The sequence below is a fragment of the Arvicola amphibius genome, chromosome 10, assembly GCF_903992535.2.
Source record: "Arvicola amphibius chromosome 10, mArvAmp1.2, whole genome shotgun sequence".
NCBI classification, from domain to species: Eukaryota; Metazoa; Chordata; class Mammalia; order Rodentia; family Cricetidae; genus Arvicola; species Arvicola amphibius.
This window is the reverse complement of record NC_052056.1, coordinates 104725549-104751602: the sequence shown is the minus strand read 5'-3', so window position 1 is coordinate 104751602 and position 26054 is coordinate 104725549. Positions and strand designations below refer to the sequence as shown.

The 26054-nt window shown below is 39.4% G+C and overlaps 1 protein-coding gene across 2 annotated transcripts; it reads right to left on the bottom strand.

Annotated features, from left to right (window-relative positions):
- Window positions 1-1825: 1825 nt before the first annotated feature.
- Window positions 1826-25471, bottom strand: LOC119824660 (cytochrome P450 3A31-like). Of its 2 annotated transcripts, none has more exons than XM_038344980.2 (13): window positions 25297-25471; window positions 22479-22572; window positions 19874-19926; window positions 16544-16643; window positions 13291-13404; window positions 13114-13202; window positions 12668-12816; window positions 10627-10754; window positions 9649-9718; window positions 7516-7676; window positions 6500-6726; window positions 4896-5058; window positions 1826-2350 (listed from the first exon to the last, which is right to left on the bottom strand). In XM_038344980.2, the coding sequence occupies exons 1-13, from the start codon at window positions 25365-25367 to the stop codon at window positions 2255-2257; spliced, it is 1515 nt and encodes a 504-aa protein (XP_038200908.1). In that variant the 5' UTR covers window positions 25368-25471; the 3' UTR covers window positions 1826-2254. The 2 variants fall into 2 exon arrangements, with proteins under 2 accessions (XP_038200908.1, XP_038200909.1); XM_038344981.2 differs by lacking the exon at window positions 25297-25471 and adding an exon at window positions 22696-22744.
- Window positions 25472-26054: the final 583 nt, after the last annotated feature.

The window sequence follows — 26054 nt, the reverse complement described above, 5'->3', positions numbered from 1 at the left end:
AACCACATGGTAGAAGTGAACCAACTCCTTCAAGTTGTCTTATGACTTCTACACAGGCACCATGATGCATATGCATGTGCACACACACACACAAAAGTACAATTTTAAATGCTAATAATAAAGTAAAGAGCAATTGAGGAAGACACCATCACATCAACCTCTGGCCTACACACCTATGGATACACATGTGAACACATAAATATATACACAAACATACAACATACACACAAGTAATGGCAGACTGAATGGATATATTTCCAAGCAATAGGAAAAGTCAACGAGGGTTACACTCACCTCTACTAATAAGACTAGATCTCAACTAGACCGAACTACATTGTTTATGAAGCCAAAAGCATTAAGTTTTTGGTGTCTTCTGGACCTGAGAGGACAATTACACTCATGGAGCCACAAAAGTTCTGGTTACCTGCACAAGACCCACACAAAATCAGCCAATCATCTTTCCATAATGGATGTGGAGGGGCTCTTCAGTCCTACGACATAGCTGAGGAGCTCATGAGAGTTTTTAGCTACTAGAGAAGGAAAAGTCATTTTTTTTCTCAGAGACACAGCCCCAGATATTTGCATCTGCGCCAGTGAATGACCCCATACTATGAACATATGGGCAACACTAATTAGACTCAGTTGCTTATAAATGAAAAGAAGACATGACATTGGGAGGGGGATTTGGGAGGGCTCAAACCAGAGAAAATCCTAGCATATAGGAGCTCAGCATCCTACCCCTATCCAAGAAAATATTGTCAATTTATAACCCCTGAGAGAGGGGAAGTCAGTTTTCTTTAATGGAGTGACCCTGGGTTTGTCAACTACACTCAAGAGCAGGCCTCACACCCAGGAAAAGCTACCCAACATAAACTGGATACCATAGTCTTGTGTGATTTGAAACAGTTGGAGAGAAAAATAGAGTTGGGTGAGAGGAAATTAATTATTATAGTCAAAATATGAAGCTCTCACTTAATATAAAAACGAATTTTAAATAAGTCTTTTTAAAGAGGATGCCCAGATATCTCTGGGAAGGGAAAATAGAAGAGATTCTGTAAGTGGACTGAGGGCAGGTGGGTAAGGGTTCATGAGCAGTCAGGTTGTGAAGCACAGAGGGGGAGAATACTAAAAGAGACTTCTGGAAAGCAAAGGGCATTTCAGGGTCAGGTAAAAATCTGATGCAAGGGAATTTCCCAGAAATCTACAAGGATGACCCTAGCTAAGACTCTTAGAAATAGCAGATATATATCATGAACTGGACATTGTCTGTGACCAGACTGGTTCCTAGACCAATTTTCATCAGAGAGGCTTTATCCAACAACAGATGTAAACAGATAAAGCCCCACCGACAAATTTTAGGTAGAGTTTAGGGAGTCTTGCAGAAGAAGGGAAGAAAGGATTGTAGGAGCCAGAGGAGTCAAGGACACCACAATAAAATTCACAGAATCAGCTAATCTGGCCTCATAAGAGCACACAGAGACAACCAGGGAGCCTGCATGGGGCTGATCTAGGCACTCTGCATGTGTGTTAGAATTGTGCGGTTTGGTACTCTTGTGAGCCCCTTAAAAGGGGAGCAGGGGCTCCCTCTGATTCTTTTACTGACTTTTGGAACCCAACTCCTTATTCAACCCAGCCTGGATAAATGGAGAGGTGCTTAGTCTTATAGAAACTTCATATCCTTTGTTTTATTCACACTTCTCATGGCACACCTGCATTTTCCTAAACATAAACAGGGGAGGAGTGGACTGGGGAGGGAAACAGAGCAGTGTGGTAGGGGAATGGACTGGGAGCAGAGGAGGGAGGAGAAACTAGCCAGGATGCAAAATAAACAAGCAAATGAATTTATTTTTTAAAAGAGATGTTTACATTTTCAGTGTAATGTTTATTGTAGAATATTGCAACTAAACCATCATATCAATTTTACAATAAGAGTTGTTATAATACTTCACATTTTCATTAAAAATGTTTTACTGATCAAATGTAGAGGCAAGATTACTCTCGAAAAGGCTCAAAAGAACAAATGGAAGACCAGAGGAAATAAATTTCTCATTCTGTCACTGACTGTCACACTTTTTTACACTTAGTATCGACACTGAGAAAGCTCAGTACATGTATGAAAGCTCATAATGATCCATCAAGGCCACTCATTTAAACCCGATTATCACCTGGGTTTTATTCATAAAGGAAATTAAAAATTTCAATGTTCTTAGAAATCACCTCCTTGAGAAACACAACAGAACTTCTTGATGGAAAGTCATGCCCCATTTATGATTGCATCTCGTGGCACAACCTTTAGAACAATGGGTTTTTCCGGTTGAAGCAATGGTTTTTGGCTTAATTTCAGAGGGATCTGCAATAGTGTAAGAAAAACAACAAAATCAATGAGTGAAACAATGGCAATCCCCAAAGAAAAGCTTAAAATATTCAGAATGATAATTTTTGCAGAAACCTAAAAGCTGCATTTAACATAAAATATTTTGACTTCCTTATTCTCCAAGATGTGTCAATTAGATGGTGAGAGCATACATCCACACTATTGGGTATAATGTTAATTGAGAATCTACTGTATATAGAATGTAAGATGAAGTTATGTTGGTTTATGTTATTTCTGTTCTGTGTTGATTTAGAGTAAAAAGACAAGATTAACATTTAATCTGATTCCTAGGTTATTATGTCATATTATTTTTCTAAACCCTGAAATGCTATTTTTGGTTTGTTGATACTTGCAAGCTAACTCTGAGAAGATACATTTCAAGTCTGTGGACAGTCCTCAGCCCCTAAATTATATGTTGTCACTACAGTTGAACCTATTCTAGACAAGGCTTTAGAACTACAGATATTTGCTTGCTTTTCTAGTCTACTCTTGTTTTGTAGGGATGGGGTACGCGAAGAATTCTCAGTTCTACAGTGTTTTCTATGGTGTTTTAGTCTCATGCTATTCAGAGATGGTGGGGGAATGCCTCTTACAGAGTTATCATCTGATCACAGGAGAGGGAAGGGGAGCAATGTTGTCATGAAGATATAGAAGTGTCAAATTTAATATGACTGGAGCTTCCCAGTGCATCATCCCATGTTAGGTGTGCCATGGGCTCTCAAAGCTAGAACCTTGCTTTGTGCATTGGAAACTGTGTACATGCTTATTGTTTAAATATTTTAGTAAGAAAATAGTAAAATAAGTGAGGTTGTATGGACATAAAACTACACAACTTCCTTAAGCCTCAAACCACAGAAAAAAACCATTCCCATCCCTCTATTCATCCACAAGTAAAAATGACTGACAAAGAGACATAGTCCTGTAAATTTTAGCTATCCCTTTGCATGAACAGGAACAAGTTTTTCAGAAAAGTATAAATTCTTTCTCCAAATGCTCCATCATATTCCTTTTAGATTTTAAGTATTATACACGTGTTTTCCATAGAGGCATACAAAAGAGATGTATATAAAATTTGAGTACTAATGGTGTTTATTAAAGGTTTATCTGGCTTAATGTTTTCTAATTTAATTATTAATATTATAATTGTTAACCATACTTTAAGCCATTTACTAAAGACTTTCAACATACACACTCTCCTTAAAAACCATTTGGAGTTTGTGGAAGAAATAATATGAAGTGACATAAAAAAGAGAAATGATATTTTTCAATATAGAGAGAACAAACATAAACAAACTGGTGGCTTTAATGACAAAACATAGGCAAAGGGGATGAAAACAGCCCATGGAAGCCAAAGAAGAGAATAAAATAAATGAGGAAAGAAACCCAAGAAGAATATTGATTTGGGGGAATAAACAAGAACACAAAAGCAGAAAATAGGGGGAGAAACATGATTTATGGAAATATGACAACTACCTGTTTTCTGGTGAATGAACCCCAGAGATCTGAGGTAGAACTGTCAAGATGTCCCATAAAGTTGGAGCTCATCATAAATAGGAACTTTGGAAAGATTTATTCATTTTCATTCTTTTGTATGTAAATGTTTTGTCTGCATGTATACCACATGTGTGCTGTCTCACAGGAGTAAGCAAAGCATATCAAAGCCCCTGTGCTTGGAGTCTCCAATGGTTGTAAGCCCCCATGTGGGAGCTTGGAACTGAACCTTTTGGAGACCACCAAGTGTTCATAACTGCTGAGTCATCTCTTGAGCCCTATCAATTTGTGCTTTAAAATAATAATTTTCAACTTGGTCTCACATGCTGAGTCAGCAACGAGTTTTTAAAGCCACACTATAGGTGAATTATTTTAGGGCTTCAGAAATGGCCAGGAACCACAAGTTTCTGTTTTTCTTTTTGAGGTCAGATTTCATGTAATCCACACTGGCTTCAAATTCACTAAGTGGCCAAGAATTACTTGGACTTCTGATCTTCTTGCTTCCACCTCCTGAGTGCAAGGATTACAGGAATGCACCACCACAGCTACCTCATGCAGTACTGTGCATGGGAAACAGGATTTTGTGAGTGCTAGGTAAGTACTATGCCAACTGAGAAACATCTCAGACCCCATAAATGAGTTGTACAGCTCCTCAGTGATTCTAATGTACATGCAGTCATTGACAAGACTGTCAGAGGAGGGCTTCTTTGAGCTCTTGAAGAAGAGAGCACCACCCAACAAACATGAAGTCATGATCACAGCTCCTCTGGCTAGGACATTACATACTCAAACTCCAATGGGCATGACTGGAACTTCAAACAGAATACATATAATCTTTTCATAGGGACCTGTACTAACTCATCTGAATGTTACAGTTTGACTCCTTATTTACACAGAACCAAAAGTTCCTGAGTACAAATAACTCATTTGGCCATAAAACAAATTAGCAAAACTCAAAGAAGCAGATTCATTTTTCTACACAGAACTTTCAATTGAGATCATTATTTACAAAGATAGTTTTCTCCCTCACCTGTGTTTCCTTACAAGGCTGGAAGGAGAAGTTCTGCAGGACTTTAGTGAGAGCAAGTTTCATGTTCATGAGAGCAAACCTCATGCCAATGCAGTTCCTGGGTCCATTCCCAAAGGGCAGGTATACATAAGGATCAATGCTGCCCTTGTTCTCCTTGCTGAACCTGGAGACACAGATGATTGACAAGTTAGCAAAGCAAAGTTTCCTTTAGACATCTAACAAAAGATATACATGTATTTTGAGAAAGGTTCATTGAACTTCTGCTTCCAGGTATTTGACTCTGAGTATTGTACACTAAAAAGTCCTTCCCATTTTCTTTGTCCTATAAGACTTTCCATATGGTAGATGAAACAAATGCTGTTTGAGAGAAAATGCATCCTGTGTGCCCAATATACATACAATAGTGGCGTTACGGGTTAGGGGTAATCAACCATTGTCTGATTGCATTGGAGTTCCAATTTATAGGTGGAATTAATGCCTGATACTGTAAATCTGATCAAATTCCTATGGCTAGTGTGGTCATTGGCTCTAGGAGACAAAGTACTGCTGTTGTTTCGCTAAATGGACTTGGTATCAAACTGTCTTCTAGATATTTGTTTACACACAAATATTAGTGCTGCTCTCAGTTTTGGTCAGAAAAGCTTCTGACTGTACTAGGAAACAAACAGTTAACAAAGAAACCATTAACTGGTCATAATGCTGAGTATAAGTGATGGTGGAATGCTCAGCATTTAATAGGATATCTAAATCATCCCACCAAGGCTAGGGAACATCTCAGAAGACGAAGCAAAAAGAAGTAAAAACCAAGGAATGAGAGGGGTGGTTGTGAAACACTGTCTTCTGGACCCGACACAGCCGTTGTCCTCATGAACTCCCAGCAACTGTGGTTTCCTGCACAAGACTAAACCATGTTGATGCATTCCATCATGGATGTGCAGGGAATTCAAGAAACCTCATGCCAGTAAAGAGCTTTTGACAGTGAACAGTTGCTGGGAGAGGAGAAAATTCTCTTCAGGGGCATCACTACTGGGGATTTGTCCATACTCCAGTAAATAACTTCTATTTCTACACTTATGCGAGCAACCCTAATTAAACTCATGAGTCACAAGGAAGAAGGAACTCGTGAAAACAGGAGGAAGACTTGATGGGGACAAGTAGAGATTCAACACGTGTGGGAGGGAGAAAAGACAGGGCAATGTCAGGTGGAAGTGACCAAAACTACTTTATTTATGTATGCGATTGTCAATGAATGAGAAAAAAAGAGAAAAAAATACATTTCTAAATCTAAAAGTTAATTCAGGATAATTCTGGGTTACATGCCTGAAAAGCACATTTCAGTCAGACTGTAGGAAAATGGGCTCCCATCACATACTTCAGTCATTTGCTACTTGAGGAAGGAGGAAAAACATCACTCTGTATTTAAATTGGCACATTTTTCCTTTCTCTCTTTCCCTCTTTTCGTTTTCTTCCCTTTCCTTGCCATTCTCCTCATAGAATGAAAATGGTTGCAAAACCACATTTAAGTCATCTTCCCATAAGATACACCATAGCATACACAGGCCATCATAGCTCAGAGTGGGTTCCCATGCCTGATTTTCTGGTACCTTTCAGGGCGGAATTCTGCAGGCTCTGGCCAGTACTGTGGGTCATGGTGAAGGGCATAAACTGGTACATTCACAACAGACCCTTTCGGAACAAGCACACCATCAATTTCCACATCCTGTTTACAGACTCTCTCAAGTCTAATACCAATTGGGTATAATCTGAGGGTTTCATTCAGCACCATGTCGAGATACTCCATCTCCATCACTTTATCATAGTTGAGAGGTGCCTGAGAAGAAAAAAAAAGATTTGTGCTGGGATTTTACCTTAATGTTCAACAGGTCTTTGTTGTACCTTTGTGTTCTCAGTGGCTCCAAAGCAGAGCTCAGCATTTAAAAAGACTTGGGCACTTAAAATACATTTTGAAGGGATCTTTAATTGTTTTATTTCATGTGTGGAGGTGTTTTGCTACTTATGTGTATATGAACCACATGAGTACTGTGCCCACAAAAGTCAAAAGAGAGTGCCGTATCTCTGTAACTGGCATTACAGAGAGCCGAGAGCTGAAAATCAAACCTGAATTGGTCCTCCAAAAGAGCAGCCATTGAGCCATCTACCCAGCCTCTTACAAGTTGTTAGAGTAACTAACTAATACTTAGGGCTGGGAAGATGCCTCAAATAGTGAAATGTCCACTACACAAGCCCGAGGACCTGAGTGCAGATACACATCATCCATAAGGCAGACACAGTGGCACACATTTTTAATCCCAGTGCGGGGGGGGGGGGGGGGCAGGAAAAGGGAATTGGCCAGATAGCCTAGCCAAACTGATAAGCTCCAGGTTCAGTGAGAAAGCCTGTTTAAAAACATGGTGGAGAGTGATTAAGAATAATACACAGTGTAGGCTTGTGCTCTACAAACGTGTGCACTCCCACACACAAACACACTCACACACACGCACACATACACAGATGCTCACATGCTTTTGCTCTCTATCTCTCTTTCACATACACACACATAGCACTGCAGGTAATGAGGAGGGTCTTCTTTTCACTCATACTGCAAGCACCATCTATTCACCTTATTGGGCAGAGCCACATCGATCTCTTCTTGCAGTTTCTTCTGGATATCAGGGTGAGTGGCCAGTGCATGCAGGGCAAAGGCAAGGGTGCTGCTGGTGGTGTCATAGCCAGCAAAAATAAAGATAATTGCCTGGGCTGTGATCTCCATGTCAGTCAGAGCTGAAAGTAAGAAAATATTCAGGAAAGTCCAGTCAGGGTGGACCAACACAAAAGAGATGAGGAGAAAATCAAATGAGGCTCCAGTTTCCCTATAGACAAATATGGAGAAGCTGTTCAATCACCCTGGGACTGTTATCACTTTGATGTCCATGTGACACAGCTAGAGAAAGGGACTATTGCTTTAGCCAGGATGTCCCATGGTTTATGTTCTGTTCCTCATCATCGTTAGATAACTTCAAGACACGTTATTTATTCTGTTTTTAAGATTTTTTATTTTTTATTTATGTGTATTCATTGTGTAGGGGTGCTGTGTGTGGAGAGGTGCCCATGAAGAACAGAAGAGGGCATCTGTTACCCAGGAGATGGAGTTTTAAGGTTGTGAGCTTTCAGGGGTAGGTGCTGGGTACTGAACTCCAGTCCTCTGTCAGAGCTTAAGTTTTACATATGTCTGTGTGCGCACACATGTGTACAAGTACACATGGAGAACAGAAGATGGTTTTGGAGCCCATAGAGATTGAGTTACAGGCAGTAGTAAACCTGTTGCCATGAGATATGATTTTTTTCTTGGCAAATTCTTTCTACCAAATAGTGTAAATACTTGCTACTAAATTGAAAATGGACTATAAACCCACAATCAGAGGTTATCTTTAAAATTAATATGTTTTAGCTATCAAAAATGAAACATAAGGACTAAGGAGCTAGCTGATGGAGAGCTAGCCTGGCATTTCTGAAGCCATGTGTTCCATCTCCAGCACTTTATAAACTAGACATGGTAGCATAGAAGTTAAAAGGTCATTTTCAGGCACACCATGAATGTCAGCTTGGGCTACATAAGACCTGGTCTCAAAAGGTGGAGATATAGAAGAATTTGGAGTTAGCTGAGCACATGAAAGGATTTCAAGTGAAAAGACTGGAGAATATTTTAACACAAAGCACATTGATGAATTTATAAAGCAAATTTGGGGTCCTGGAAGATCATATTGCTATATATAAGTGATTGTGTGCACTAGAAATAAGAAGATATGTAAGAACAGAAGATTCCCTTTACATTAGCTACTGATGCACACATGTAGATTTAAGCCTGGAATTGGGATGCTATCATTTTGCCACTATGATAGTGATAGTGGTTTTAAATTAAAATGAAAACCTAGGGAGGCTAGAGAGATGGCTCGGTGGGTAAGAGCACTTGCTGTACAAGCATGAGGACCTGAGTTTGAATCCTCAGTCCCCATAGCAAAAGCCAAGTGTGGTAACACATGATGCCTGTAACCTCAAATCCATGGATCACTGGGACCTGCTAACTGCCAGACTAGCTCCAGGTTTAATAAGAGAACCTGTCTGGAGGAAATAAGGCAGAGAGTGATTGAGCAAGATACTTGTTGCCTTCCTCTGATACCCATTCCCAAACCTAGTGTTGTGCACATATGCAATACACATGCACACACATAAATATGCCACCTGAAAAGATAAAATTCTTTAATTTAGATTTAAGTATGTAAAATAGCGAAGAGAACCAGTGTGTTTATTCAAAGAAGGTTTCCCCAGATGCCACTTATTCAACCCACAAAGAAAAGTAAATCTTCACTATAGAATAAGATAGAGTACTTGTACACCAGGGACTCACAGAAAGCATCAGTACTATTTGGGTACATGTCTCCTTACTGAATCTAGACTCAGGTATCTAGGCATAGTTCCTAGTTTGTCTTTCTGGGAAAGACATAAACAGCATCTGTGCATTCCTAAGTAACACAGAGAGTCCAATGAAGACTCCCATCATGGCTACCCTTCCTTTTTGGAATGAACTTGTGCCCATGTGCTTCTAGAAAATTCCATTTATATAATAGCCATCTCCTTCTTTCAGTAACCTGACAGAGGTATTCTTCTGCTAAAAAAAACTTCCCGTACATTTTCTGTACAACCTGTCCATTCCCTGAGATTTTCCTTGTACCTAGACCAGGGAGTCATTGGTTACCTTTATGAGACTCCTTGTCTGTGGAAATACTTTGAGTGTTCATCATCAGCTGAAGAAAATCCACTCGGTGCTGGAAGCAGAAAGAGAAGTTGCAAAAATGGAAGGTCAATGGTAAAGTCAGAAGTCAGAGGTCAGAGGTGGACCAGGAGTGCAGAAGCTTAACCTCCTTTCTGAGAATGTAGCTCCCTTAAATTCACAAGTGTGGTTAGTGTTGTTTGAGTCATCAAAGAACAAGAACACCAGTGGCTAAACCAGGAAGCAATACATGTATACTACCAATCACTCTTGCAATAAATCACAATAGGTACATTTTAAAACAATAAGTGATTCAAGTGATTCTCTGAAAACAATATTTCCCCTTTTAATCATTTTTGTCTATTCTTAGAGAATTTCATAAACATACAATAAAATATGGTCATATCTACTCCACCATTTCTTTCATTTAATTCCAATTATATCTCTTGTAATGTTTCTTCCAACAAACTTCATTACCTTTTCTTATTAATAACCCTATGAGTTCAATTGGAACTGCCTATATGTGCTTGACTGTGGGGTCATACACTGGTGCATGGGTAACCTACTGCTGGACACACCCACACTCTTCAGTCATCAAAAGCCAATAGTTCCTCAATTAGGCGTAGGGATTGAAAAGTTCCTCTCTCGTCTAAGGTGGATATTTGGTAGTATTAATCTTTCACAGATCTTATGCTTTGTGAATATTTTTATTTCAGTCCTTATGCAGGCCACTCTTGTTTTCATTCTTACTGCTAAGGGTTAACTTTCTGTATTATTTTCAATCAAGTTTTCAAAACTCCATCTACTCATCCTCCAGAAAAAAAGAAGTGCTCCTTCTATTTCTCTAAATCTAGCCTTCTCTGAATAAATTTAGTGATTGATGAAGGGAAATACACAGCTGACATGTTCACAGCCCAATACATTATCAAATCCTATACCTCTCATGAGACCACCACTTTTTACCTTCTGGTTAGAATCTAGGCGATTTTCTTTCATTCTGCCAACAAAGTTTTTGAAAAATGCTACAGAATCCTTTGGAAATATGGAGACATTCAGCATCTCATATATTGGGATGAGAAATGGAAAGATATCTGGAAAAGAAAGATAAAAAATAAGTTTTAGTGGAAATGCAAGTTTCTTTTAGAGAAATCATGAAGCAATCCAAATAATTAGTCACCAGTGTCTCATGCAGATCATTCTCACTGTGACCTTTCTCACACTGGGTCACCATCACAATGTTCCTTCTGCACTCTGGAGTAGCCATATGAATAAATCTGACTCTTGGTTTTAACTCTGCTCCTGACGTTTGTGTGAATCCAAAATACAGACAGGGAGCATTGACATGGTTCAATAGCTAAAGGATCCTGCAGAAAAGTCTAACAACATGAATCTGAATCCTGCATCCCATGCAGTGGAAGGAGAGAACCAAGTACTCTAAGTTGTCCTCTGATCTCCACATGTCACACACCACACAAACACCAAGACAGACAGACAGACAGAGACAGGCAGACAGACAGACAGAGACAGGCAGACAGACAGACAGACACACACACACACACACACACACACACACACATGCACGTTGTGGAATATTTGTTTACACTGTGTGAGGATATGTAATTGTGGTTGTTTTAACAAGAACTAATGGCCAATAGCTTGGGAGAAGAGAATAGGCAAGGTTTCTGGGGAAAGACATCAACTCTAAGAAGGAGTAAGGCAAAGAGCTGCCAGGAAAACACTGAAGAAGTCAGACATACAGTATGGAGGAGAGTTACCTGTGCCATATGAAAGAACATAGATTAAAAGAAACACATTAATTTAAGTTGCAAAAGCTATCTGGGAAAAATATATGTTAAAGCCAAGTTTTCATTATTAATCCTAAGTCTCCCTGTCATTATTTGTGAGGTGGCAAGTCAAAAAAAAAAATTTAACTGCACTCACACAAACACACACACATGCACACACACTCACACACATAAATAAATAAATAAACTTATTACTATTGAAAAAAATAATAAAGAAAGTACAGCCAAAATTGCATTTGTTTCTCAACTGACATGATGGAGTTTTGTTTAAACTGGCACCAGAATGGAGATGAGGAAAGTCAGAGTTATGGGAAAATTAATCATTACACTCTGATCAAATAAAAATATGTCAAAGAACTCCAGGAGGTGATAGTAACATTTGTTGAGATACAGTTTCATGACAGACTACATGCCTAGCATGCATGAGATTTTAGGATCTCCTCCACATAGCAAGGAATGGAAAATGTCTCAAAAGAGTATAAAATGAAGATACACCAAGATCATGAAGAGAAAAGGCAGAGAGAGGCTTACAGCCCTACAGTTTTAATCTCAAATATGGGAATAAAGTGAGAGCCAAGGAGGGGTGGTGTGAAATGTTATATCTAGGACATGGCACGGTTCACTTATTAACTGACAAACTGAATGAAACTGTACTAATTATATTGATCAGCATCCTAACAGGAAACACTGATTGAACTCAATGGGTGACTAAAAAAGAAAATGGGACATAAATTGGGAGGAAGATGTGTTGGGATGTCTCAGGGAAGTGGAAGGTGAGAATTAGGGGAGGGTATAATCAAGATAGATTGTATATCTGTATGATGTTGTCAAAGGATACATAAAAGAACTCCAAAACAAAGCCAGAAGTAATGGCTTAAGCCTTTAATCCCAGCACTCAGTAGACAGAGGAGGAGGGATCACTTTAAGTTCAAGGCTAACCTGGTCTACCCAGTAGCTTTCAGGCAGGCTATAGCAACACAGTTAGAGCCTGTCTAAAATAAAAGTGAATTTCCAAAATAAAAGTAATGGGCTACATATTTTTGAATGCATTAAAAATATTGGATTATGCCATTAAGGGGGTGAATTTTATTTCATTAGAGCTGTTAGTTTTGGTAAATGTGGAAGAGAAAGACAGAATTGAAAAACATGGTTACAGATAAGAGCATTGGGTCAAAATACAGAAAAACCATCATACATACTTATTGACAAGAATACTGGATCAAAAAAATCTATTTTTATGAGCTTCCTGGCCTTTTCCACAAAAGGGTCCTTTGGGTTGTTGAGGGAATCGACGCTCACACCAAATGCTGTGCTTGTAATCACATCCATGCTGTAGGCTCCAAACACTCTGAAGAGAGAGACATGGGATTTAACACATGCAGCAAGAAACCTGAAATATTCACATTCTTGGCCAAGACAGGCTAAGCCACCTCATCTCGGTATTGACCAAACACCTTCTCTTCCTACCCACACTCTACCCTTGTGAGCTGGGCACTCTCGTGTTCCTTTCTCAATTGTACATTTGTCACCCAGTGTCTAAAAGGGAAGAAGGAGCAGCAGGACATGTGGGACATACAGAAGGGTGACCCTTTTGCCCCAGTTGCCTTTCCTCTCCCAGAACCACAGTGGATGTACCACTACTCACTCTTTCATGTTGAGAGGCTTGCCTTTCTCTGCCTCTCTTCTCAAGTATTTCACCAAAATATCTCCATACTGGTCAATGATGGGGAACATCTAGGCATAAAACACAAAGGCATCCATGGTTATTAGGTGTGGAGACTCAAGTAACACAAACATTTCAGCTAGAAATCCTTTTAGTCACCTCTTTGAGTTTTCCACTGGTGAAGGTGGGAGACAGCAAGGCTCGAATTCTCTTCCACTCCTCATCCTTAGATATAGAGATGGCTTTGCTCATTATCCCCACTGGGCCCATATCCTAGATTCCAAAAATATACAAATATTGTTCTCTGTAAGTCCAAAAGTTGCTATGGTTGCAAAAGTACTAAGTGGATATTGGTGTATAACAATTAGTTACTGACTGTTTACTGTGTCTCAGTCCTCATGCCAGATACAAAAATAGTCAGAATCTCCTATAACCTTTAAAAAATCAGGTGCTCACTGGGTTTCCTGTTGAGATCTCAAACCCTTTTATTTCAGGATCCTTCTAAATGTAAATATCTCTGTGGTTGGAAAATTACTTCCAGGGTTGGGGTAGAAGATGGGTACAAAAATTTTAGTAGATTCTCCAGAGCTATGCAGATAAAAAATGGACAGACATAAAGTTAACTTTGCATCAAACAAGTTCTCCAGCTCTGTATTTACAACAAAAGCAATGTTGAAAAATAAGGGATTTCTAAATATGGTGTGTGTGTGTGTGTGTGTGTGTGTGTGTGTGTGTGTGTGTGTAGACTAGAGTACCAGTGTGCATGCTCATTTGGACACCAGAGGTCTGACATCTTCCCCTACAACTCTCTACTTCCTTGTTTGAGACAGGGTCCCTCAGTAAATCTAGAAGTTTCTGGTTTGGATAGGGTAGCTAGCCAGCAAGCCTGTAGGATCAATCTACTTCCAAACAGAGTTCTGAGGTAGCACATGCCTACTGCTATGCTCAGTTTTTATGTGATGCTGGCATCCAAACTCCGGTTCTTTATCTACTAAAACATCTCCTTGCCTGAGACACGTAAAGGATTTGGAGTTTGAGTTTTAAAGATGCATTTTAATATTTTATATATGTCTGTATGGATGAGTGTATAGAATGTATGCATATGTGTGTGCAGTGTATTCAGAGGCCAAAGAGAGTTGGAACTTGTGAAGTAGGAGTACTTCACAGTACTTGTTGATCAGTACTTGTTGATAGGTACTTGTTGATCACTGGATGTGGATGTAGGCAACAACCCCCCATCCTCTTTCAGACCTGTCAGTCCCTAGGTCATCTCTCCAGATGTTTGTTTGTTTGTTTATTTAGAAATAGTGCTGAAGATGTCTCTTTCCTTTATACATTATGCAGTGATAAAAGGAAAAATATAATTTCCCTGGTGGGAACTTCCTTCTATCTTCTGATGTGGGATTCCCCTCTGTATGATGTGAATACCATTGGCTGATAAAGAAACTGTCTTAGGCCTGAGCAAGGCAGAACTTAGGTAGGTGGGGAAATCTAAACTGAATGCTTGGAGGAAGAAGGCAAAGTAAAAGAGAAGCCACGAAGCTGCCACTAGAGATAGACATGCTGGAACGTTGCTGGTAGGCCACAAGCCTTGTGGTAAAACATAAAATAATGGAAATGGGTTAAATTAAGATATAAAAGCTAGCCAATAAGAAGTTAGAGCTAATAGTCCAAGCAGTGATTTAATTAATACAGTTTCTGTGTGGTTATTTTGGGAGTCTGGGCCGATGGGAAACAAACAAGCAGCCTTTTTACTACAATCTTCCACACTTTTATTTTATACAGTGTGGAGTCTCCCAACTGCCTTTATATTAAAGCACTCAGCACAACAGGAAGGAATGAAAGTGATTTCTCTTGATGAAGGGCAGATCCAAATTAGCCCTTCAGTCAACTTCACCAGATGACCAAAGGCTGAAAGAGGGACAGAGAGATGACTCAGTAGACAAATGTGCTTGCTGACAAGCCCACAACCTGAATTCAGTCCCCAGGATCTATGGCATTTAGAGAACCAATAGGTTTCCCGTGATAGAACAGTGGAGCAGCCATGATTATAAAAAAAGAGAAAGAACATTGAGCTCAGAATCATGTCTCACACAAAATTAACATAAATAAAGCCAGAGACTTGAGAGATAATCTCAAAGGGATATAATTGTACACAAGCAAATCCACACAGGCAGACCAGGTGAATAATCATCAGACTGCACACTAACTGCATAATCCACTGGGGAGGGGAATGGATACAAAAGGAGAGAAGAAGGCAAGCCATATGTGGTATCTAATGGGCTAGCAAGAGGGAATAGCAAGTCAAGGAGCTGCTTTCTATTCTGAGTGCTTGTCACCACATAAATCTAGACCAGTGATAAACTGTACTGCACCACATAGACATAAGAAAGGACCTGTGAAACAGGAAATGTAAACACAATCTAGATGACAAGTGTCCATCTACAACTGGATCAAAATAATATAGTATATTTACACTTTCTCCAGCCATCAGTATTAGCAAAATGAATTCCTAGACCCTGCTTGTATATTATTATGAAAGCCATTGTGAATATATATTCATTTCATTCATTAATTAAAGAAGTAGCCAGGTTGTACAACTTTATATCAGGTCTCGGGAGGCAGAGGAAGGTAGATTTCTGTGAATTTGAGGTCAGCCTAGTCTACAAAGTGAATTTCCGGGCATCCAAGGCTGCATGAGAAACCCTGTCTTGAAAAAGAAAAAAAAAGTGAGCATCCAAACAGACTAGGCAGGGGAGAGGACCTTGGACTTCCCACAGGATAGGGAACCCCGACTGCTATTAGGACTGGAGGAGGAGGGGAGTGGAGGGAAGGGGAGGGAATTGGAAGGAGGGGAAGAGGTGGAAATTTTTAATAAAAAATAAAAAAGAAAATAATAAAAAGGTTTTCTGGAAAAAATAAAAATAACAAAAAAAAATACAAAAAAAGAAACCAAATACAAAATCTTGTTAAGCAACACTGGCACATGCCTTTAAGCCCAGCTCTTGGAAAGCAGAGGCAGGTAGAGACAGGTAGATTACTAAGCTGGGGCAAGTTTTGTCTATAGAGTGTGTTTCAGGAGAGTTGGGGCTACATGTATCTAAAAAGAATTCAACGAGTAAAATGTGAAGGTTTGCATTATTAAATGGCTTATTATTATTATATGGCTTGGGAGAAGGCTCAGTGGTTAAGGGTGCTTGTTGCTCTTCTGTGGGAGCCAGGGTCAGTTCTCAGCACCCATGTCAGGCCACTCACAACTGGTTGGAATGCTAGATACAGGAGATCTCACACCCTCTTCTGGCCTCCATAGGAACCTACACACATGTGGCATTCAGCCATATAGACACGTCAATAAATATAACAAAATGAATCTTTCTTCTTTCTTTTTTAGTTAAAAAAGGAAGTTACTTACTGGTCGGTTTGTGAAGACAGAATAGGATTCCTTCACAAGTACATTCTTGATCATGTCTGGGTCTGTGATAGTAAACAGGGGTGTTGGACCATCAAACAACCTGTGTGGGGGGAAAACAACTGATCAACCTGTAGTGATATTTTATTTGTGTTTTATAAATAAAGTTTGTCTGAATACCAGAAAATAAAACTAAGTCACTAGAGGCCAGGCAGTAGTGTTGCACTCCTTTAATGCCAGGATTTGGAGGATGGAGGGAGATGGATCTCTGTGAGTTTAAGGTCAACCTGGACTATATAAGATCAATGCAGAAACAGATTCAGGTGGTGGTGGCTCACACCTTTAATCCCAGCACTAGAGAAGAATATAAACCAGGATGAGACAGAAACTTTTTCTCTTTCAGTCTGAGGATTTCTTAGCGTTAAGAGCTCTTTAGTGGATTTGCTGCTTTGATTTTCTGATCTTCAGGTTAAACCCCAATTATCCGTCTTTGTTTTTTTCTTTTAAATTATTCCTGCTACATTTGGTGCCAAATGTTTTGGGTATGAATTCATAAAAAAGCTGTTTGCCTGAGGCTTTTTATTTTATTTTTATTTATTTTTTATTTTTTTATTTTTTGGTTTTTCAAGACAGGGTTTCCCTGTAGTAGAGCCTGTCCTGAAACTAGCTCTTGTAAACCAGGCTGGCCTCGAACTCAGATATTCGCCTGCCTCTGCCTCCCGAGTGCTGGGATTAAAGGCGTGGGCCACCACCACCTGGCTCTGTCTGAGGCTTTTTAATGCTGTGGGATAATGCTCTTGTATGCTGTAAGGTTTTGTTACTTGTATTGGTTTAATAAACTGCTGATTGCCCTATAGCCAGAGAGGAAGTATAGGCAGGATAATCAGATTAGGAGAATTCTGGGAAGAGGAAAGGCAGAAAGTCAGTCACAAGCAAGACACAGAGGAAGCAAGATGAGAATGCCTGGCTAAGAAAAGGCCCTGGCTTTGATACTGAACCAAAACACAAATGAAAATACAGAATTTCAATGAGGATCCTATACCAATGTCTTCAAGACTTAGGTAGGATAGAAGCGAGCACAGAAAGAACATTAGAGCCAGTGGATGGAGACTAGAGCTGCAATGCTATCTTCCATATCCTTGAGTTCCCTGCAGCTAGGGCTACCTCCACAACCCCTGTGGGTGATTTGACAGTCAACACTCCAGTAGGAACCTCAAGGTCTTGAGCCTGTCTGAGGACTTGCACACAGCTAGCTCCTGGGATGGAAAAGCAAAATGACTCAATCAACACTAGTCCAATCCCTGAGATCTACAGGGTGGTGTGAAAGAACTGACTGCCACAAGTTGTCCTCTGACCTTTACATGTGCTACATGGGAGACATGAGCACATATAATAGAAAAATCAAAAGAAAATAGTTGCTGGGGGAGGGCAAGAAGTCTATGTCAGTAGTGAGCCATTGGTAAGTTATTCACACTCCTGTAAATACCCTCTTGCTTACTCATGGTTCTGTAAATCCAGTTAAATTCACTGTTATACATACAGACACACAAAACATATAAGAATTGTTAAAAATATTTCATATGAAAACTTATTAGGTCCAGGCATGACATACAACTTTAATCTCAGTACTTGAAAGACAGAAGGAGATAAATCTCTGAGTTCAAGACAAGCCTGGTTTACATAATGAGTGCTAGGACAGCAGGGCTACATAGAGAGATCCAGTTTTTTTAAAAACCAATAAATGAATAAATAAAATAAAAAGATATTAGGTCGGTGAAAAGCTAAAGAAAAATACTATCAAATGTTGACAATCAAGAATATTGCAAGAAGACATTCACACAGGGCCATTGCACAGACAACAAAGCCTGATATTGACTCTGAGTGACATGGTCTTTATGGGGTGTGCATCTCAGCAGATCCCTGTGTTCAGGATGGATGAGAAGATATGAAGAAGGAGGAAGAGCCAGAGCCTCCTCCCATTTGTTTCTGTCTAATAGTGTAATGATAACACCTACTCCAAAGCTCTAACCAAACTCCAGCATCAGTAATAGGGAACAATTCCTGCCTCTGCTTCAGACATTTTACAGAACCATTAAGGACATACAACCAAGGAAGAACACTTTGGTTTTTAAATACATTGGTTCTCCAAAATCAGCTCAAGAAGACAGGACAAAGTGATATACACTTCTATCAAATGTCTTGTCCAGGGTAGTAATGGCCCACACCTTTATTTAATTCCAGATCTCAGGAGGCAGAGGCTGGTGGATCTCTGTGAGTTCGAGGCCACCCTGGTTTACAGAGCTAGTTTCAGAACAGCCAGGGCTGTTACACACAGAAACCCTGTCTCTGAAAAACAAAATCTTGACAGGGGATGATAGATAGCTCAGCAGAAAAAAGGCACTTGTACCATGCCTGATCACCTGAGTTCAATACTCTAAAAGTAGAGGACCAACTACCACAAGTTTCCTCTGACCTACATATGTGTACCATGCTATGTGACTCTCTCCCAGGAAGGATAAAGCACCTTTGACTTAAAATAAAATATAAGCAACAATAAAAAATCTCTATGCTGCAATGGAATTTTATAATGCTAAGCATTAATCTCTTCCCAAGTGCTTAGCTATGTCCTCCCATCCCTGCTGTCAATAGACATGCTAAAGTCAACATTGAATAAGGAGTAAGAGCGTCTAAAGGGAAATGAGTGAATGTGGCAAAGAGATGATATCACACCCTGTGTAAACCAGGCTGGCTTCAAACTCGATCTTCTTGACTATGAATCCTTCAACAAATCCTCCCAATATGCTCCACTGATACTGGTGATATCACACATTTATCAGAGCAGATTAGAGGGATATAAAACAGTACATTTTATGTAATGAAAAGGAAGTTTCGGAAGAGAAAAAATAATATGCCTGCACTGGATAAAACACAAGGCCTTGCTGGCCTTGCTGGCCCATGTTTTTAATCCCAGAACTCAGAAGCAAAGGCAGGTACATCTCTGTGACTTTGAGACCAATCTGGCCTACAAAGTGACTTCCAGGACAGCCAAGACTGTTACAGAATAACCCTGTCTCATAAAATAAATAAATAAAGTAAAATAATAAAAAACCCATACAGGATGCCCAGGGTCCGTGGAGCCTCAAAGCCTGTCCAAAATTCACAGTATGTTCTAAAAATAATTAGACCTGCAATCCACAGCATTTAATGACACATGGTGTCACCATTATAACAGAAAGTTACAATACTTCATTTCTGAGCTGGCTTTTTCCTTGAGTAAGTAGGGTACATCCTCTTAAAAAGAGTCAACTCACGGAACTTTCCAGAAATACTCACCCCCATATTTTTCCATACTTTTTGTAGCACTCGACATCAAATTTCCATACACCCTGGAAAGAGAAATAACATGCAATCCATTATTGTTCTGTAAGAAATAATAACCCTTCTGTAGCCAGAAAACCAAGCCCTCAAATTCTGTGTAATGAGATTTACCATTTCTGACAGAGAAAAGTTCTTCAATTACATGTAGTGGTACCAGCAAGATGGCTCAGTGGGAAAAGGCAGAATGATAAGGCAGGACATATGACCCCTTTCTCTGGCCTCTGCATGCACAGTCATAGACATACACCAGATACACATCACACACACCTAATGATAACAATGGTTATGATATTAATAATAATAATAATAAAAATAATAATAAATTGTCTTAAAGAATGTGGTAGTTAAGCATAGGAAATTTGGGAAGAAAAAACTGAGATGACGGCAGAGTAAGCTTTGCCACTCACCCTCCCGATGTGAACTTGGGAAGGTCTGCTGTGGATTGACCATGGGTCAGGTATCAAATCAGGTTTGTTACAAATGATCCAACAAGACTTAAATGTGGCAAATGACATACTTATTACTGATGTTTCTATTTTGTTAAACCATTTTTCCCCAGTGGTTTTGCCTTTAATATTTTAAAATGAAAATACAAAGCCCATTGTGTAGTGCAGTATATGAGGTGACTGACAACCATCATCTTGTCTCAGATTTTCACACTGGCTGTTCACACTCATGTACAGGCTGGTGAAGCAGCTTTAGGTACATTTTAGTGTTAGAGCACTTGCCTGTCATGTCTAAAGCCATGGATCCCACTTTCAGCACCACACAAACAAAACAGAATAGAAAATCTGTCAGTAGGGCTAGAGATGTGACTCATAAGTTAAGAGCAGTTGTTGATCTTTCCAAGGGTCCAATTTCTGAACCAAATTCCCACATCCAACAACTTGTAACCATCTGTAACTCTGTCTCCAACAAATCCAGTGTCCTATTTTAGCCTCTGTACATACTTCACTTATGTACATAAACTCACTCGCAGGTACAAATCAAATATTTCTAAAAGAAACAATTACTAATCTGAATACAAGTTCCTATAAGTAGAGACAAAAGCAAAATGCTAATTCTCAAGAAACTCCACCATGCCATGAAGATCTTACCATGGTGAGGTTAGATCTATAGATATACCTTCAAGTATAATAATTATGCAAAGAACTCAAGTATATGAAAAGTCCCCAAAAGATGTGTATGTGGGTCTGTGTTATGCTGATGCTTCAGAAATAGTCAGCAAAAGGAGAAAATGTTGCTCATGAGCCAGATACAAAAAGGAGAATTTTAATTTAGTGAATAAGGATTGATGTCCTAGAAGCTTAACAAACCCCCTCAAAATTTTCTTCAAATAAGTATAGAAGTGCTTTCCTGGAATCTGCACTGGGTAAGAAACAAACTTCCTTTTGTTCACAAAGTCTGAGCAACATGTCCTGAATATCAAGATTAAATGGGCTGGAGATCTGCGCATTTTACCTAATGCAAACTTGAGGCTCAATAAACTGACATCAGAGCCAGTGAGATGGTTCCAAATGAAAACATACTTGTCACCAACTCTGACAATTTGAGTTTCATCCCTAGGGATCATATGGTGGAAAGAGAAAACTAACTCTCACAGATTGTCCTTTGCCCTACAAATGCATGTGGCACATACACACTCACTCCAAAATTAATAAACATGGGGGGAATTGATTATGGTAGCTGTGGAGATGGTTAAGTGGGAAGAACACACCATAAAAAACAGAGTTTGGATTCCCAGTATCTGTGTAAATAACAGTCAGAGGTTAAAGAACTCCTGATGGGGGATTTCCCTCTGTATGCTGTGATTACCATTAATGATTAAAGAACCTGCTTTGGCCTATTGATAGGACAGAACTTAGGTAGGTGGGGAAGATTAAATGGAATGTTGGGAAAAACAAGGACAGAGTTAGAGAGAAATCATGGAGCCACCGGAGACAGACATGCTGAAACTTTACTAGTAGGCCATGACCTCATGGTGATGGACAGATTAATAGATATGATTTAAATTAATATAAAAGTTAGTCAAAAAGAAGCTAAAACTAATGGTCCAAGCAGTCATTTAATTAATACAGTTTCTGTGTGATTATTTCTGGCCTAAGCTAGCCAGGTGCTGGGAACTAAGTAGCAGCCTCCTTCTACACACTCCAGTATCCCCACTTGTAAGAAGCAGAGTCAAGAGATCCCTGGAATGAACTGGCCAGTTAAACTAGTCAATTCAGAGAAAGCTAAGTTCAAGTGAGAGACCCTGCCTCAAAGTATGAAAGAAGATCAAAAATACCAACCCCTGGCTTCTACATGCAGGTGCATATCCATATACATGTACCTGCATGCTCATGGCACTCATGTACATACAAATACATAAATACACACGTCAAAACACATATACACACAAATATTTTATAGTTTTAAGTTGGCAATATATCCCTGATAAATCACTGGACATTATATAGCCTCATCAGAGCACATAGTATGAGGACATGGAAGCTCAGAGTTTCCTTCCAAGAAACATTTAATAGAACTAAACCATTATTGACTATCATGAATCAACACTTACCTTGTAATAATTCAGCAGAGTCCCCCAAATTGGCAGAGGTTTGGGTCCAGGAATTCCCTGCTTCTTAAAAATGTCATGGTTTTTAGTCCCAAATCTATAAAGTAAAACAGAAAAACTTGTCACCACACATACAGAAGAGAAGAGATAAACATGACCAAAACCACAACATGAGACAAACCAACAACTTAGCTGCCTCTCCAGTTTTTAGAGAGCTTACAAAAAGGTGAGGGATCCAGTGTGTATTGCAGCCCATGGTTTGTGTCTGTTTCTACTGAGTTCTTGTAGATTTAACGAGAACCTGAAAGTCAATCATTGGTGTGGGAGGTCCTTCTATCTATGTGTTGCTTTTATTGGTTAATGAATAAAGAAACAGCCTTGGCCTGATTGGGTAGAACTTAGGTAGGCAGGGAAGACTAAACCAAATGCTGGGAGAAAGAAGGGCAGAGTCAGGAGAATCCAAGGAGCCTCTGGAGACAGATGCTGGGAATTTTAGCCAGTAAGCCACAGCTTCGTTGTGATATACAGATTACTAGAAATGAGTTAATCTAAGATGTAAGCATTAGCCAATAAGAAGTTTGAGCTAATGGGCAAAGCAGTGATTTAATTAATACAGTTTCTGTGTGATTATTTCAAGGCTGAGCAGCTGGGAACCAACAAGTGACTCCTTGCAACAAATTGGCACCCACATGGGCCTGATTAACAGTGCCCCCAATCAGCAGGAAGAAGTATGGTTAAAACTATGCCCATATTCCCAAATATTATCTATAAATGTTTGTTTACATTTAAAGAGAGATATGCTATAGAGATTTGCATTGGTATGGATCTTGCTCTATTGATATAAATTTAAGGTCAATTTTGTTATATTGTGTATATGTATTTCTACTCTTGATTAAGGTATTGTGGTTTTGTAGCCCATTTAAAAATGTAATGTATATTTATGAAATATAGGTTAATAGATAATCATCTATTATAGTCAAGCATATAGTCATGTTAGTTAGACTTTCTAGATGGATGGATATGTATTTCAGATGGATAGGTATTCTTCAAACCTTTCAAAAACTACAGAAAATGGCATTTAAAATGTTTAAGAATTTACTACTTTTTATTGCAATGGGACTCCTCTGTTTCTGGCAGCACCAATCTACTTCAAGAGAAAGGTAGGCATTGAAGAGGCTCCTTATGGAGTTTGCTAGCCATTTGGGCAAGAAACTGCTCTTTCCTGGACTGCTTAACTGAACATGCAGGACTAACAGTGAAATGACTGCTGAACTTGCCTCAAGGTGAGATGGTACTTTAGGGTTCCTGCTTCATGAAAGGGTCTCCTAGACTTTCTCTAGGACACAGGAGAAAGTGAATGACAAACTGCCAATATAGGTAGAACTCTCTTTGAAGTTTCCTGCTTTGTGGAAAAGTCTGCTGGATACTATGGGCCTGTAGGCTCAAGATGGATGCCCCAACAGTACAATAGAACACTGGGTGACTGTCCAGGCAGCAAGATGTCTCTGCCAATTCTAGAGTTTTCAAAGTTGCTTACAATGCACCTCCTGTTTACTTAGGTAATATCATACCCTTCTAGAGTCCTTGATGGAGTTGAAGAATAGATATAGTTTTCCTTTTGTTATGATAAAAGATAAAGTAGATATAAATATTGTAACTATATTTCTTGCTTCATAACTGTTTTGTTATATGTAATTTTACTATGTTAAAGTTAAAGCCTTCCTTTTTCTTTAAACAGAAAAGGAGAAATAATGTGGGAGGTCCTTCTATTTATGTGTTGCTTTTATTGGTTAATGAATAAAGAAACTGCCTTGGCCTAATAGGGTAGAACTTAGGTGGAAGGGGAAGACTAAACCAAATGCTGGGAGAAAGAAGGGCAGAGTCAGGAGAAGCCATGGAGCCTCTGGAGAAAGACACTGGGAATTTTAGCTGGTAAGCCACAGCTTTGTTGTGATATACAGATTACTAAAAATGAGTTAAGCTAAGAAGTAAGAGTTAGCCAATAAGAAGTTAGAGCTAATGGGCCAAACAGTGATTTAATTAATACAGTTTCTTTGTGAATATTTTGGGGCTGAGCAGCCGGGAACCAAGTGACTCCTTGCAACAAATTGGATAGTACGAAGAGTAAATATTGTCACTAAACCTCAACAAGACAGAGTTGACAGTGTGTGAGTTGTCTCTAGCAGATCTCTATAATGTCAATATTAACTTTAAGCGTTAGTATCACTAGGAGTATAGCTTTGTAGTACAGTGCTTGCCTAGCACATATAGGCTCTCATATGAATATCATTCCACCAAAATAAAAATGCACAATGAACTCAGTTGTCACTTTATTTCTGTCCTTTTAGCAGCCTGCACCATAAAGGTACTGGCTACCAATGTTCATAATCTGAGTTTCAGCTAAAAGACTCACACGATAGGAGAGAACTGACTTCCCAAAGTTGTCTTCTGACCCCCCCCCAACACACACTGTCTCACATGCTGCCCCTAGCCCCAATAAATAAGAACATGTAAATTCAAAGTGTTTTTACAAGAGTTAATTTCAACTTCTGCTATTACTTTTTAATATTGTGTTCCAGTACCTGTGGAGGGCATGAGATCCCCTGGAACTGTAGTTGTAGATCATTGTGAGCCACATGTGGAAGGCAGGATACAAAAACAGGTCCTCTAGAAGAGCAGTCTGTATTCTTAGCCACTGAGACATCTCTCCTAGCCCTGATTCCTATGTCAGTTTTGACCTTCTAGTCAATACCAGAATGCATGCCTGAATATAACCCCAAACCAAAGACACAGTGGGAGAGGGACTTTGGTGGTTACTCACAGGTATAGGAGCATCAAACTGATTGCCAGGAGCACCCAGGTTTCCAGTGAGAGAGCTGAAATCAGGTCCATTGTTACTTGTCTATCAGCAATGTACCTTTCTGTGTTCCGACTCCAGTTGTGTGTGCTACACTTTGCAGGGCTTTCCTTCTGCCCCCTTGTGCTGAAGTGTTCCCAGCCTGTGGTATGTATACCCTAGAAGGATGGGTGGGGCCACGGCTCCAGCCAGTAGATGGCTTCATATCTGCATCATCTGGACTTTGGTATTCTCTTAGCCTTGACAGATTATAAAGTACCTGTACTTCCTATTTTGATGTTCTGTGAGTTAACATTCTGGGAAGAATCAATAAATGATGTTGTCATTTTAGGAAGACCAAAGGTTCTTACTTTTTACGAAAAATTAAACAAATTCATTGACATGAAATGCCCTCTCACCAAGACTTTCTTCATTCAAAAATACATGAAATAAAGCCAACATTTTGCCATCTGCATGGAGATATTTACAGAATGTCTTTGTCCCTCTCTAAAAGATATTTTGTCATTTTTGACAAGTCAACTCAGTAAAACAATAGCAACCTATTAGAATCTGTCCTTACCTCATTCCCTAACAAATAAAGTCACTTCACTCAAGGTATGACTCACACATGTATCTCCTTCCCTCTAGCCCATCACTAAGTGTCTTCCTGCACACCCAACTTATAAGATTGTGAGAATATTCTTATCAGTCAGCACCACTATGTAATAGAGTGTTATATAGTG

Bases quoted from the DNA above. Each gene is read 5' to 3' on its own strand.
- LOC119824660 (XM_038344980.2), bottom strand. From the start codon at position 25,367: ATGGACCTGATTTCAGCTCTCTCACTGGAAACCTGGGTGCTCCTGGCA. The intron at 16,644-19,873 runs GTGAGTATTTCT...CCCCCCACACAG, and splicing joins AAGTATGGAAAAATATGGGG to GTTGTTTGATGGTCCAACAC. The intron at 5,059-6,499 runs GTACCAGAAAAT...CTGTGTCTCCAG, and splicing joins GCAGAATTCCGCCCTGAAAG to GTTCAGCAAGGAGAACAAGG.